At 38.0% G+C, this 15611-nt stretch overlaps 1 protein-coding gene across 34 annotated transcripts in view; it reads left to right on the plus strand.

Moving 5' to 3' along the window:
* Positions 1 to 15611, plus strand: part of TCF4 (transcription factor 4) — a 344054-nt gene that overhangs the window by 238311 nt on the left and 90132 nt on the right. For 2 of the 34 annotated variants that reach the window (XM_036419973.2, XM_036419968.2), the window contains exon 1: positions 6768 to 7139. The exons of 29 other annotated variants lie outside the window; for them this stretch is intronic. In XM_036419973.2, coding sequence (XP_036275866.1) covers positions 7071 to 7139 — 69 coding nt within the window. In that variant the 5' untranslated portion in view covers positions 6768 to 7070. Of the gene's footprint in view, positions 1 to 6765; positions 7140 to 15611 lie in introns of those variants that run through there. 3 more of the 34 variants (XM_036419966.2, XM_036419967.2, XM_036419964.2) reach the window with 2 other exon arrangements.

The raw sequence follows: 15611 nt of genomic DNA on the forward strand, positions 1-15611 counted from the left end.
TTCTCGTCTTATTTCATTCTATTCAGGTGATGGCGGGGAGCCTGCTAGCTCTCTTCATCTAGGAAGTGCAGCAATCTGAGTCAACTTCCTCCCTCTCTGTTTTTATATTGTCCAGGGCTATGCTTCCTCATTGTACCAAAATAGAAATGGTTTGTTTTTGTATCAAACTTGGAGACTGGCTATGGATTACACTGGGTTAGAGTAAAAGGATTTCTCCCCCCACCCCCCCCCAAAAAAAAAAAAAAAAAACACAAAAAAACATTCCACTTATCCCAGAGGAAAGAGAATAATGTCCTGGGGAAAAATAAGAAACATAATGAAGTCTTTTCTCCTTAACTAAAGTGCTAAAATGTATCTTTCAGTTGTTAGAAATGTCACTTACATTATCTTTTTCTAATTTCACATGATACCTGAAAGAATAAGTGTATGACTTTTGCGCTTATAGATCTTTGCATGAAATTGAAGAGGTGAACTTTAGTTTGCGGATGCATGCAGTTTCCATTACAGTTACACATAGACATGAATATATTCTGTTCTTGCAACTTACCATTTCATTTTACCAGATCATGCATGCCAGTAGATAATATGTTCTCCAGTCTGTAGGGTAATGCCATTTACTGGTTGAAGTTCATGTTATGATCATGTGGGCAGTGGCATACTCATTGTATTCTTTACCACAGAGAAAAGAAAATATGTAGAAAAGTGGAAAAATGACTCAAACGAGATCAAACTGGATACAATAATTTGGGAACCTATATTTTGCATATTCCTGTATGTCACCAAAATAATATGTCTGTGTAAGTTTTTATAATACCTTATAAAGCAAAATGAGAGACCTCTTCTCTCTTCTGAAGAGAAACACTGCCATGGAAAGATAGAAGTCAGATATTTATAGAACAAAAGCATGGTTAAAAAAAAGTAGCCCACATTGCTTATCTTAGTAATCAATGTAAATAGCATTATAATTAATATGACCATAAACCATCTGACAAACCAAAGAGAAAATACATATTTGATCATCTGATAAACCATTTGGATGTCTGCATATGAATCCAGGCCACATAAAAGTAGCCAATTCAAACTAACAATAGGAAGTTGCTGATAAAACCACAAATAAAAATTAGATTTTACAGTCTGTGCTGATATTTTCATTTACTTCAAATAAATATTTTATATTCATCTGACAGGTATGTTTATGTGAAATATTTTCTCCAAGTGTATGTGTATTTTAAAAGGAGTTTAAGATAAAAGGGATTCTCACCCTGGCCAGTTTTGCTCAGTGGGTTTGATTCCCAATCAAGGGCAAGTACCTCAGTTACAGGCTTGAACCTGGCCTGGTCTGGGCATGTGAGGGAGGCAACCAACCAATTGATGTGTCTCTCACAGCAGTATTTCTCTCTCCTGCACCCCTCCCCAGCCCCTTGCCCCCTACTCTTTCTCCCTCTAAAAAAGAAAAAAAAATCAATGGAAATAATATATACTCAGGCGAGGATTTAAAAAAATAAATAAATAAATAGGATTCCTACTGAAGAAAATCTTTTTTTTTTTTAAGTAAAAAGCTTGCTAGCTTAATAAGAGAACCTATTTTACATTCTAAAAATCTCAATGCAAAGAAATATAAGAGTGTACATATAAGAAGTTTGTATTCACTACTAGATTGCAGGCTGCTCTTCAGAAAAAAATATTTTTACTGTTTGTGTATGTGTGTCTGCATCCTCTTTTTGATAATTAAATATTTTAGGAAGTTGTACTCATACTTAAAGGTTTTTGTCATTGCAATTATTTAATTTAAAGTTTAAGATGGATATTAAACTTTGGATATAAATTATTACCATTTATTAATTTTTTAAAATATAGCAACACATGTATATGCATTTACTAACTAAACACCAACATTAATTTAGCTTAGGACTTAAATTTCTTGTTTATAGTGACTCCTACTGGAGAGTTAAAAACTAATTGTTTAACTCCTGAATTAAATTAAATCAGTAATACCTCCTTTTTTCTTCAGTGGATAATGGTAACTTAGGTAGTCTCTTTTTCCTGATTTGGCAAAAATTATGTTTCATTTATGTTTAAATATGAGAGAATAGACTTTAATATTAAACATCAACAGAAATTATATTTTAAACATACACATGCTACTCATGATAGTAGTAGTGTGTACTCCAAAATATTGTGTGATTTGTAGTGAACACGTTAGCATGATGCTGTTTTTTTTATAATCTTTTCCCTTTTAGTGGACTTGTTACTCAAGTCGATTTTAGGTGAAGATTGTTTTCTGACTGCTCTTTAAGGCACCTTTGCATACAGGAAACTGAAGAGGAGGCACCAGGAAATGCACTCTCATTTGTAATACCCCATGGAGATGCTGAAGGAGGTGTCCTCCGTTTATGCCTCAGAAGTGCTTGTGTGAAGATGAGGGAACTAAAACTTCACTGTAGAGCAGCAAGTTTGTGATTTTCATACCAACAGGTCTGACCCTCCAGGTTAAGATTTTGTATTTTATAACTTGGCTCATATCCCGACTCCACTGTCTTAGTAACTTTGTGGTCTATGCAATATCATCTGAGGGTCTTTGTGCCTTAATTTTCTACCTTTAGTGTAGGGATAATATCTATTACCAAACACTGTTAAGAAGATTAAGACAAATTTAGGCAATTGTATGTTCCTTAAATTGCATATCATATACATGTATCAGTTAACTGTCTTATTACCAAAAATTTTTGATGGAGTAGCCATTTCCCCCAGGCAGTTATTTAATTAAGAGATTTGCTGGTTCCCATTATGTTATGTAATCACTGTATATCATGAATATCTTTGTTTTTGTTGTGTCTGAAATTTAACTAATTTAGATATGCTAGGTAAAGGGGAACAACATTATATAAGTAAATAAGTATTCTATGAGTGTCTGAAATTTAACTAATTTATATATGCTAGGTAAAGGGGAACAACGTTATATACGTAAATAAGTATTCTATGAAAAAAAAATAGGTATTCAATTACTTAAACAGAGATATGTGTTTTTCAACTTCTACCATGTTACATTAGGGGGAAATGACATTCCCTCCATATGATTATTCATTCAGCTGCTTTATTGAGCACCTGCTTTATTCTGGACAGTGTGCAGTGTAAGCTTCTCTCCCTTCCTCCCTCCCTCCCTCCCTCTGTCCCTCCCTCCCTCTCTTCTCCCTATCTTCCTCCCTCTCTCCCTCCTGCTGTTTAGTGGATGTATTTTGACTGAGCAGTGACTGCATGATGTTATAGTCATTCAGAAAACAAAAGGTAGAATTTGCTTTAGTGAGATCTGTGTTTGGAAGTGAAATGTTCAGTTCTTTTTTCTGTAGTAGTTTGGTGTCTTACTGCTTAACATGTATATGATTGCCCCTACTTTACAATGAAAACATTTGTCTTTAGTCCTATTTTTAAATTTTATTCAAGGCAGAGGTCCCATCACTTGAGCCACGTGGTCAGGTCTTTGAGGGCAGGTGAAGTGTTGTATATGTCACTGAATCCTGTGCACTTCACTGGATGCACCAAGGTTCCACGCAAGTGGTGTGGAATTTGAATATTTACTTGTTCTTAATGCAGTGGTTGCTTCATTCATTCATTCAGCAAATTTCTATTGAATATCTATCCTTGGAGGTGACACTGTACACATGCATTAGAGATTTCTGGTTCGATATTGCCCAATTTCTTACAGCACTAGGTGTGTGTTCCCGATTTCAACTCAAGTATATCTGTCAAGGGCTTTTTTTGGAAAAGAACTATAAACTTTGGCATATAGAAGAAGGTAAGAATAATGTGGATGTGTTTTAAGTGTCCCGAACTTCAAAAATATAGTTTTATTGGTAAGAATTTTTCCCCCTCGAAATTGACAAAAGTCATACCTTACCTCATCGCCTACTCCTACTGTCCTCCATGGTATTTGTCACTAACCAGGAACAAGAGTGCTAGCTTACTATTTTGTGTGGCTACCCTCATCCCTTATCATTTTAATGATAACAAGGGACTCTTTTCCTGGCTACTGCTAGTCAGGTAACTTACCCAAATACACCCTGATTAAACAAACAACAGACCAGGGCAGGGTCCCTTAAAATTGGCTGCTGTGATTAAGATGTCTTTTAAATTATCATGAAACATATGGATTTATATGCATAACTTCAGTTGTTCTACTTCTGCACTAACTCTCCACATGTCACACTAAAAATTTATCATGGATGATATTTCTGTCACAGAGAAAACTTCAAAGTCTGAGTTTGCAGAAATGTCTCAGCTTACAAACCACTGGCTTGTGCTCTGTGATTGAAATGTACTCTAAGGTCAGCAAACCAAAACCTGGGTGGATGTCACTAGATGATAGGTTTAGTGTCTCACCAGTTATAATGCGTAGATCACCTTTCAAAGAACTGGATTTTTATGAATCATTGCCTATTTGTACTTTTGAAATTTCATACTCATTCTCATTAGTTAACGAAACCTGGAAGCTTAATGTTCTAGTCCCTTTTTAGTTTTTTGGCGTCCCATGTGCTGATTTGCCAGGGTTTAAAAATCTCTTTCACCTTTTCAGATTAAAAATATTTGTTTATGCACATGTTAACAATATATTTAAAATCCATGAGAGCTTCAATTATGAAAATATTAATTCTAGCTCATTAAAAGTATGAAAAATTTATACTGACATAATTAATAGGAAGGCATTTATATGTTTTAAAAATATATAAGAAAGCCCTTTTTGTGTAGAGGAAGCAGACTGGTTATTTATAGAAATGGCTACAAAATCTTCCTAACAGTCTATCTATGAAAAGTCAGAGTCTAGAAACAGGCTTCTACATTAGGGGGTTTCTATACGAACCAACAAAAGAACAACAACCAGAAAGGAAAAACAACAACATCTCTCTCTTCAAATTCCAGCCTCTTCCCAAAGTCAGGTTTTCCCTCACTGTCCTCTCGGAGCTGAGTCTCCTAGCCTCGTCTCTGAAACACCGAGGATGGTTTAAAGGTTACAAATGTGATCCTGTCAGATTGACAACTAACTGTTCTAATGAGGAAAAAAATCCTCAAAGCATGAAATTTGAATGAAATGTGTGATTATAATTCAAGTACTGTTTACACAAACCTCTGGGGACCTTCCGAATAGATGCAGAGCAAGTTCGATAGACAAACCTCTGGGCCTCCGCTGTACGTGTGTGCGGGGTGTGTGTGTATCTCAGAGCGCGGGGAAACTTTCCCGTTCAGCCAGGGCTCTGCTCCTCAGAACCAGCCCACACCACCGGCCCTCCGTGTTTATGAATGCCGTCTGTGTTTTGTTGCCACGTTGGGTTGTAAGGAAATAGGTGCTTTGAATTATTAAAGTTGATTCTTGAGAATGGATGTATGCTCCGGTGGCATTTACTTCGGCATATGCAAATGATTTAGTTTCATTTGGGATCAATTCCCAGAGGCCCTCCTTTCCTGTGATGCTCTGAATTTGGCAAGCTCCAGGCAGCCCATCTCCCCCCCCCCCCCCGCCCCCCCCCCCCCCCCCGCCGTCCTTTCTTTTTCTTTTTTGTCCATCTCCTCCCCCCCACCCTTTTTTTTTGTTGTTGGTTGACATAATATTTAAAAATAAAGCAATGGCTAACTATGTGAACTTGCTTGTTAGAAATGTTGGATCTAGAAAGAGTCTCTTGTTCAGTTGTGATCAGTAAAGGTGAAAGAAAGGTTTTTTCTCTCTTGATCACTTAAAGTTTAGTAAAAAAAAAAAAAAAAAAAAGTTTCCAAAAATATGCAGGGAATGTTTACTAAAATATTTCTCTTAATAAACTGGGTGACTTGGTTGATACAGTCATCTGAATGTATGTCTCAGAAGTCCCTTTTTAGGAACTGACAACTCTTAAGCCATTGGGAGGTTCGGAGGTACCATTAGGTCTTGCTTTTGAACCCAGCAAGCAAGCAAGCAGCGTTAAGGTGGTGCTAGATTACCGAAAGCCACAGGAAAAGCACAAATCCGTCCTCCACAATGTGTGCCTATTTGGGGTGCCCAGTCTCTGCGAGGGGAGCACCGACCCATTCGGTTCTGAGGGCTCGCCTCTGGACACCCGCCAGGGCAGTCTGTGGAGTGGCAAGGTGAAGTTCACGGGGAGGGCGGGGGGCACCCTTCCCACCAGTGGGGGAAAGGCAGGGGCTGGCAGAGCCCTGGGAGGGCCACACTGTTACTGTTTCACTCCGCAACCCCATTTTGTAGGTTGATGACCAAGCAGTCAGCAAACACTGCCCCCTCTCTCCTTTGGAGCAGGTCAGAGCCGTGGTGGGGTGTGTGTGTGAGTGTGTGTGTGTGTGTGAGTGTGTGTTGGTTTTTTTTTCCCTCTCTCCCCTTTCCCTCCCCTTTCTCCAAGTCGAGTTCTCAGGCAGCTGCGTACAATGCTGGGAGCTAGCCAGCAGCAGAGACAGATGGCAGAGTTATTAGATGTGCATCATACGATTCCCTTCCTGCCACTCGCTTTTTAATCAAATTAAAACAAAAAAAAAGAGAGAGAGAGAGGGAGAGAAAGAGAGGGAGAGAGAGAGAGAGAGGGGAGTCAATTAACCGCATTTGTATTCTGCTCAATAATGGACCCTGTTCCACTTTTACCCTAAGGCAGTTGAGTGGAAATTTTGGAGAAGAAAAGGGTGCCTAGAAACAAAAAAGGAAGGGGGAGAGAAAAAAAAAGAAAGAAGAAAAAAAAAAAAGAAGGGGGGGGGGAGTGAAGACTGCAGAAATTTTGTCAGAACCGGCATCGTTGAGGAAGTCGCGGAAAAGGCCTGGGAAAAGTTGGAGGGTGCGGCGGGTGCATTAGGATGCAGAGCTCCAACAGGGCCGGGCCGCCGGCCAGCGCCGCGCGGGGCTGAGCGTCTGACAGCAGCGCCGCGGCCTCCCCCGCCCGCCAGGAATGGTCTCTCCCTGCTTTGCATATTCACCACGCTTGGCCCGGCCATATGGGAAAATGCAACTGAAGGAATTGTTGTGAAAAAAAGGGGGACAGCGAGGAGTTTGAAATAAAAGTTGTTAGAGAGTGGTCCTGAGGAGAAAAAAAGAACCACCCGAGACCATGTACTGCGCATACACAATCCCGGGCATGGGCGGCAACTCTTTGATGTACTACTATAATGGGAAAGCGGTAAGCGGACCGGGCTGCCAGGGGGGCTTGGGGACAAGTTTCTGTGGTCGCAGGGATGAGCATCCTAGGTGCTGCTTGCTGATCTGATCGTGGTTTTTGCAAAGTTGGGGAGGGCTGCCGCACCTTCGTGGGTGCCATGGAATATTTGCCAATCCTGGGATATTATTATTATTATTATTGTTGCCTTCTTTAAAAAAAAAAAAAATGTGCTCCCCCAGGGTAGAAAAAAAAATAGGTGGTTTCAGAGCTTTGCAGAGTGGATCCTAAGAAGGAAAGTTTGCAATCATGTAAAAGTTGGGAGGTGATAAGATGGAGAGAGGAAAGGAAAAAAAAAATGAGATTTTTTTTTTTTTTTGGAAAGTTCTTGTTGCTTCCAAATGACTGTTTGGAAAGAAAAGCAGCTATGAGGAGCAGGATTGAGAGCGCTGAGATGGGCTCAGAGGAAATTTAGGTTTCTCCCTTAGACTGGGGGTTTTGTGATATCTAGATTGACTAAGTTGGAAGCGTAAGTTGGAATGGATTTAGTGGGGAAATTTTGAAAGGTTACCATAGAGCAAATATATAGAATTTAGACTTCTAATTAAGAAGTAGATTATATAAGCCTGTTTTTTTTTTTTAAAGACTAAAAAGAGGAAGAAAAAAGAATAGTCATTCATGCATATAACAATATTGTAAGTTATTTGTGTTGTGTGGCTTCTTTCCTCAAAATTTCCCCTTCCAACTGAAACACTTTATTTAAGAAAAAGAAAAAAAAAATACTAAAAAACGTGTCTGGTATTTTGCGCATAACCCCAGCAGAAGGTTTATACTTGCCATCTGGAGGTTTATTTTTTTTCCCTTCGGCTGGGCCCTCTGAAGGGAAAAGGATTTCAATATTTTGAAATCGGTATGTGGGGCTCTCCAGAAGAGTTGTTGGGCGATAGAGGAGCACATTTTATTATTTTAAAATAGGAGAGAGGATGGAGACAAAGCAAAAAGCATCCACTTAGGAACTGCTCTCTCTGTGTACTTTAAACTTCCATTTGGATTGATCTGAATCAGGGTGTGATGGTTGGGCCAAAAGGGACCGATCAGAGCTTTCAAGAAGGCCCAATTCAGCTGTAGGGGTTGGCGCAAATGAATTAATCGTGTGTACGTATGTGGCGGTATATGCAGGCGTGTATGCGTGTGCCGATGTATGCATAACAGTTCTGATTATATACTGGAATGCACAGGAGTGTTTGGGGATATAATGTGGTTTAGGAAAATTAATAATTCAAGAAGCCAATTTTGTGAATGGGCTGCTGCTGGAGTTAAAATCGTAGACTTTTATTTTGAAAAGTGGGAGTAGATCATCAAAAGTTCATAAAACTGTCCTCTTTTTACCTTTTTTTCAAAAAGAGAACAGAGTGAGTAATTAGAAGAATCATTAAGTGTCGTAAGGGAAATGTGATTTTAAATCTAATGCCTGTGTGTGAGCTGATCAAATGAAGTGGTTAAATTTGTAAACATAAATATTAGGATTATGTAACTTTTTTTTTAAAAAGTGCCTAATTTGCAGTTGGTAGTTACTCACATGTAATTCTTAAGACTTTTGCCTATTATCTTTCTTTTTGACATTCCTTGCAAAACATAGTCAGAGCCTTTAATTTTAAACACTCTTAATGAAAATTTTGTGAGTGATTCTATCATAGTAAGAAAAAGTATCTTGGAAGCAGTGAAATAGTTTCAGGGATTATAAGACCCTTGTGCATTATAAGAGAATCACGATGTATGTAAGTTTCCATGGTTTTTATATTTATGAATTACCAATGATATGATTTTTTATATGTTAATTGTTGATGTTACATCTTAAATATCTTAACTCACAAAATTTTAGTTTATATTTTGGGCATTTTAACTCCCTTTTAGCCAAAAGGAATTTTTAAAAATATGTGTTCCATTCCCACAGCTTGCCAGTTGCCTCTACCATAAGAAAATGCTGAATATGACATCATATCACTAATATGCCCTCTCAGTTGCCAAATATTTTGGTTGTTAGATTTTTTTTTTTTTTTGAGAGGATGGTACTCATAAAATCGAGATCGCTCTGTCACAGGAAATGTATTTATAGGAACTGTTTTAAGGCGTTTATTAAAAACAAATCTGGTGATGTGTATCTCTATTGATTCAAACACTAGAAAGAGGCAAATTGTACATACATTATCGTGAGAAAAAATAGCCGCTTGGAGCAGGAGCAGAACGCCTTTGAAACCATGGATGCTCATCAGCTCTTCATTTCAGCTTTCTGAAACAGACAGCAAAGTCCAGTTGCACATGTTCCTTGGATGGGGCCAGTTCTATACCATTTTTTTTTTTAATCGCCTGCATGCATACACTGGAGAGGCAGATTTTTGTTTATTCTACAGTGTGCATTGTACTGGCTCTAATTCTGCATTCAGCGGCTTTTGATTTGGTGCCAGACATCTTGCGGAGAGTGTGTATGCCATGCGTTAATTGTTCAGAATGCCTATGGAAGAAACTTTACATTTTCTGGGTCTCGTGTGTTGTTTTGTGGCCGCGCATCTATGTGTTTCTGTGTCTGTGTGCGCTCCTGACCAATGTGTGTTTTAACCCACCCTGTTGGAGTTAACTGTGATCAGCTATTTGTTACACAAGCTTCCCTCTGAAGACAACACAGTGCTGAATTCCTCCTTTTTCTCCCAGTGACAAGTCAATTACTTGTTTAAATTCAGTTTGAACTCTCTGAACTGAGAGAGGCCAGAGGAAGCAGGTTTTCCCCGGGAATAAACAAAAGAAGAAGAATGTAAAATCATTTCAAAACACTGAGATTTCAGGTTGTGGGAAGAGTACCATTCAGCATTTCAGCAATTACGATTTCTTCCTTTTGAACTGGCAGCTATGGGGTTTGTAAAATCAGTTTTCCTCTCACTTTTAATAGAAAGAGTATAATCAGTGACATTTTATGACAAAGGGAAATGTGAATTTTCTATTACCTTAAGGTCTGAAGTGTTTTCATGGCTATCTCCCACGACCAATTCTTGTCTTCTTTCTGTGAAATACTGAAGTATGGACTTCGTGAAGCCTAAAACTATAAAAATCGGAACACGAGAGCTGTCCAAGACTAATTATTAAATATAAACCAGAATGTATTTTGAAAAAGCAGCTTTTTTCCCCCCTGAGGTGTGAGTTTAACGAACTTGACCACATCAATTTTGTAATTTCTTTTCTCTGTGGACTGATGAGAGGTTTCAATACAAATGAATCCCATTCTCAGATAAATAAAAAATTTGAAAGCATTGCCTCTTAACGATGAGACAGGTTTTTTGTGTGGTTTTTTTTTTTTTTTTTTTTTTTTTGCACAGAAACCATTTGTTTCTTTTAAATGTTAGGAGCATAAGCTTCTGTCCTCATGCAGGCTAGGAACAGCTATTACCTGGCCCACAGTAAGTATGGCTCTGCCTCTAAATTTTTATTTTTATAATTGCTTACATCCTCTTATTCACTGGATAAGAATTTTAATAAGTAATTATTTGGTCAAATTTCACATATCTAAAAATAAAGCAGTTCCACAAAGATAAAATTATGGCAAATGAAATTGAAAACAAAAGTGGCGAAATTCCCCCCAATGGTAATTTAAGATCACATCATCAGCTCTCGCCAGCATGTGCATGTGTTAAACCGTATAGAGAAACCTATAATTATTGTAATTGCTCTTTTTGCTTTATACTAACAAGCTTCAAACCATGTTTCAAACTAGTTGTTTTGAAATAGTTATTTGTCAAGTCATCAAATCTCAGAAAGTAAATGGTAATGAGCTTCCCATGTTTATATTCTGACTGCTGGTCATATTTGTGCAGCTTTTCAACTCCATGAAGTTGAGAGATGGAAAGGGATGTTTATTTCTGATATCGGGGTCAAAATAAAACCTTTTCACGATTCCTACTTAATATGAAAAATAGGAACTTTTTAATATTAAAATCTCTCAGCTGGGAGTTAGAAGAAAGTTTTTCTGTGATTAAGTGACAACTTCAGTGAGTCACCTACATTTTTCAAAGCTAAAAATTAGGGGATGAGATGTTTAGTCTTTTTTTTTTTTTTTTTTTTTTTTTTCATTTACCACAGGAAGTGCTAACAAAAATAGCTTAATATTTAAATAATACCAGTAATCATATTTTCTGCTACATTCTTTGCAAACCTCACAGTTAGTTCTAGGAACCTCATGCAGGTAGCCATGAGTTTTAAAGTTTTCAATATTGTATCAACGATGCAAATTGCATTTAATATTTTAAAGTATTATTTCATGTACTTACTATTTTAAGAACCACGATTATAAATTAAAGTCGCTGATATAACTGCATTACTTTTTAAAGTTATTGTTTAGCTGCTATAACAGGCAAACATTTGCTTAGGTCACAAACGAATATAATTTTTCAATTCCCCACTGATTCAAGAAAACAGAGCATATCAAAGAAAGAACGTGCTGGAAAAACTTCCTTTAAGTGAGCTTACTTTTTTGGTATCCCTGACATATAAAGCATTTTAATTTGCTCATTTCAAAATAACAATGAAAATCATATTTTTTTCTCCTCTGCGCTTGCTTGCTAAAAACAAAATGATGTTGATTTTATTCTTTAGGTGAAAGCAAGTTAAAATTCACCAGACGCCTCATCTTGATATTGTGGCTGCATCTTGCTCTCTGCCTCTGATTAGATTTCCAAAATCCCTGCATGGGACTCACAGATGCCAATTTGAACATTTCTCTGAGGCTAATTTCTTGTGAAGAAAATATGGATCGGTCACATATCTGGTTAATTTTATTTAATCCCTAATTTCTGATATTTTTAATATAGTGTTGATAACTAATAAGCATCCTTATAGTGCTCGAGGATGGCATTGTTTCAGGAATTAGGAAGGACTCTGGAACATGGCAAGGAGGGCTGAGGAGAAAAGTGGCCAGGAAGAGGTCTGATGGCTGGAGCAGTCTTTAAATACCTTTCCAAATGATCTGCAGGAAATGGTGCTGAAGAATTGTTTGTTTCCTGTTCCATTATAAATGTGGTCTGCATTACACTCCCTATGTGTTTTGTTTTCACTAAAATTTCAGTACCACCACAGAGGCTTGAGAATTAGTGGTTTCTTCCTTATATCTTATTTTTAAATGGTGTGTATCATAGCTGGGTTTTAGACATTGTCATATTTCATTACTGTGAGTGTTATGTGAATGTGTTTCCAAGCCAACGCGAAACTTCTGTCACTGTGGTGCTACTAAGGGGGGGGGAAATGTCATCGTGTTATTTCTTTATAATCAGCATGCAGGCCATACCTACGGTCAGCAACCTGCCTCATGAGATTCTTTAAGAAAATACAGTAATTTCTAATTCAGTGAAAATACAGATTTTTTTTAATGTGAATGTGGCAATTTTAAAAGTTGTTAGAATTCAGATTTAACCTTCATCTTGAGAAGAAAATGCAGTAGAGACATACTCGCTCCCCATTTCAAACCTAAGTATGCAGGTCTTGTTACTGAGAATTTCAGGTCAGACACATGGAAGGTTACCAGACTTTCCTCCATTTTTCTCCAGTATTAGTGGAGTTACAAAAAAAGTGCATTTTCATAGTCAATATAATTTAAAGACACTTTTAGATTTAAGTCTTTCAGAGTCTGTATATATTTGATTGGGTTTAAATCAGCCCTTATTACTTCAGATATATCTCTAAGATGGCATAAGGTTAAGTTATTGTGGTAAACAGTATTGATTAAGAAAAAATATATAGTTGTAGCCCTGTGTATTTGTAAAATAAAATCTATTTAAGAGATCATCATAGTTCTTTAAAAAAGCAGTTATCTGTATAATAGGAAGCACAGATGAATAGTGACAAATCTGAAAGAGACACTTCCATAAAGTAACTGCATTTTCAAGTATGAAGTGATCTGCAAAGAAGTTCTGCGTGGTATTTTCAGCAAACTCCCCTCATTGGAGAGTTAACATTTTAGAATCTGTAGTAAACTATCTGACATATTGTCATATCATCTTGTGCATATAGATATTAATTGTTCTTCCGGTTGAAGTTAGTTGGTTTAGTGGTTACAAAGGCAAACTTTGGGAGACTTTACTTTTTGCAATGCTAAAGATTCATGGCTTATACCACAACCTCTTATTAATAAGTATATTCATGTTCTGATTGGAAATTAAAAATTCACATTTCTAATACTTTTGTCTTAAAGCTCCATGTTGCTTCAGGTCTATACCTAGTTTTCTTCAGGTTCTTCTTATTTTTTAAAGAAATCTGTACATGCTAATCAGGGCATTTTATTCAATGGCTTAGGAGGGACACTGCACCTATCACATTTAGTTTGGGAGAGTTTACTGTTTTAAAGACAGTCCTCCCCCAAACTGGGATAAAGAGGGGCTTAAAGCACCTGAAAAGTCAGGGGCGGGAGTAGCGTCGAGGCCGGTCTAATTTTATACTCCACCGAAAAATGCAGGCATCCTCCAGGGACCTCGTGGGCTGTGCTTTCCTAGAAGCCAAATGACATGTTGGAGAGAGGGCACGTTGAGGTAATTGGTGGGACAGAGCAGGGGGAGCTGGATTCCAGCTGCTTCCAATGTAGCTGACCTGAAAACGAGGAGGGGATGTGAAGAGTGGAGGCTTACACTGGACTTGGCTTTTTCACCTCCGCGAACCTGGGGGTGAGAATTATAGAGTACCGAATAGCTGCACCAGTAACGATCCCGTTCCAGTGGGAATTGCAGTGTGGGTAAAACTCTCACACCCTGTTCCAAAGAGCTGATGCATTTACCAAGCGCAGTCCTAGTCCTGTAGCCCCAGTGAAGTTGACCCACAGGATGGAGGCAGGGCCGTGTTTTGGTTTGCCCTCTAGTGAGTGTGTCTTGGATTCTGGCCCCTTCAGTTACCCTTTGAAAAGGTTCAGAAGGACTGACATTCTGGAGGCACCCGCATCTCATCTCTAAGAAAGGCAGGCCAAAATGGAAGTGTCTCTACTGCCTTTCCCCCAGGATGTGCACACTTCTTCTCCTTCTTTTTTTTTTTTTTTTTTTAAGAAGAATAATGCTGTATTACTCAATAGCTTTTCTAACAAATTAAATTGATGTTTCATGCATATGTAAGCCCCATCCAGTTAAGTACTGACGTGATTAAAATAATCAAACGTATTACTTAAAAAATTAAAAAGGATAAATTCTGCACCCCATTATTTTATTGACTTTTAAATATAAATTGCAGGAATGTTTACATTCCTCGTAGCATTATTAAGCTACACTGACAAATCAGAGGGGAAAAAAAGTTGATTGCCCGGCACATTATTATTTCTGCACCTGTTATCCCGACTCAGAAGCTGAGGCTCAGCATCCAGGAGCGGGGCGGGGGCCGTGTTCTTGTGCTCCCTTTGTGTGACGTGGGGGTTGGGATCCGTGTTTCACAAGGGTAGTTTCACTTTGTAGTGCCTTTTTGTGTGTTGATGTGATTAAAGGACCACGGTGTTTTTCATGTCGCTTTGAAATTAATATGCAAATAATAGGGGAGGGAAGAGCTCTCCTGTCCCCACTCCACCCGGCTTTCCTGAGCAGGAGGAGGGGGGAGCAGCTTTTGGTAGAAGCTGTGGAGGAGCGAACAGCGCCAACTTTGATTTCTACTCTGTGACTCTGTAAGGGGATGAAACAAGGGAAGTCAAGGGGCATTTGATAATGCATTTGGATGGTTTGCAGATCTGGGATGAAAATATTCTAGGTTGTTCATTTCCAGTTACTTATTGGTCAGGAGGTTGGTAGACTCAAAGTGGATTTTTTAAAACAATAATGTAAGTTGTGTCTTTGTTGCCAGTGCTTTGGTGTGAGATGGTGCTTTTTTCTTTAGTTTATGTCCTCCTCATCTTAATCAGACGATGTCATTTTTCAAACATGGGAGCCCCTGTTTCTTCCTGTGGCAATGACTAAGATTCTTCTAGAACGTCTTGGGTGTTCCTTGTCCACAATCAATTTCACACCTACCAACCTAAACTTTCTGCAGCCAATGGAGTAACTATGCCCGTTCTTTTTTGCCTTTATCTTAAGGGTTCTTTAAGAATACGATTAAATTCTTCAAAATGTAATGACAACAGTTTTGGATTGAGAGGGGGAGAAAGGTGTCTTTATTCCATCCCATCAAATGGATAGGTTGAGTTTGCAAAGTGGCTAAAATGCCTTTATTTCCTGGAAGATGCGACTTAAAACTATTCATATGAGTTTAGATTTCATTCTGTTTGGTAACTGAAATTCCTAGACTTTAATAACACTTAATGTGTAGCATGGATCCCACTTAATCTCCCTTCCGAGCTTCGCAGCAAAATGTTTACATAAATGAACTCTCAATTTTGATATCAACTATTTAACTCCGTCTTTCCAGAGTTAATACTATTTCCATAATTAAACATGTTCCACAGTCAATTCCATAGGAGGATATCTTTAAAAATGATCTTTTCTGTTCTCATAA

Source organism: Pipistrellus kuhlii, unplaced genomic scaffold (assembly GCF_014108245.1).
Source record: "Pipistrellus kuhlii isolate mPipKuh1 unplaced genomic scaffold, mPipKuh1.p scaffold_m20_p_6, whole genome shotgun sequence".
Taxonomy (NCBI): Eukaryota; Metazoa; Chordata; class Mammalia; order Chiroptera; family Vespertilionidae; genus Pipistrellus; species Pipistrellus kuhlii.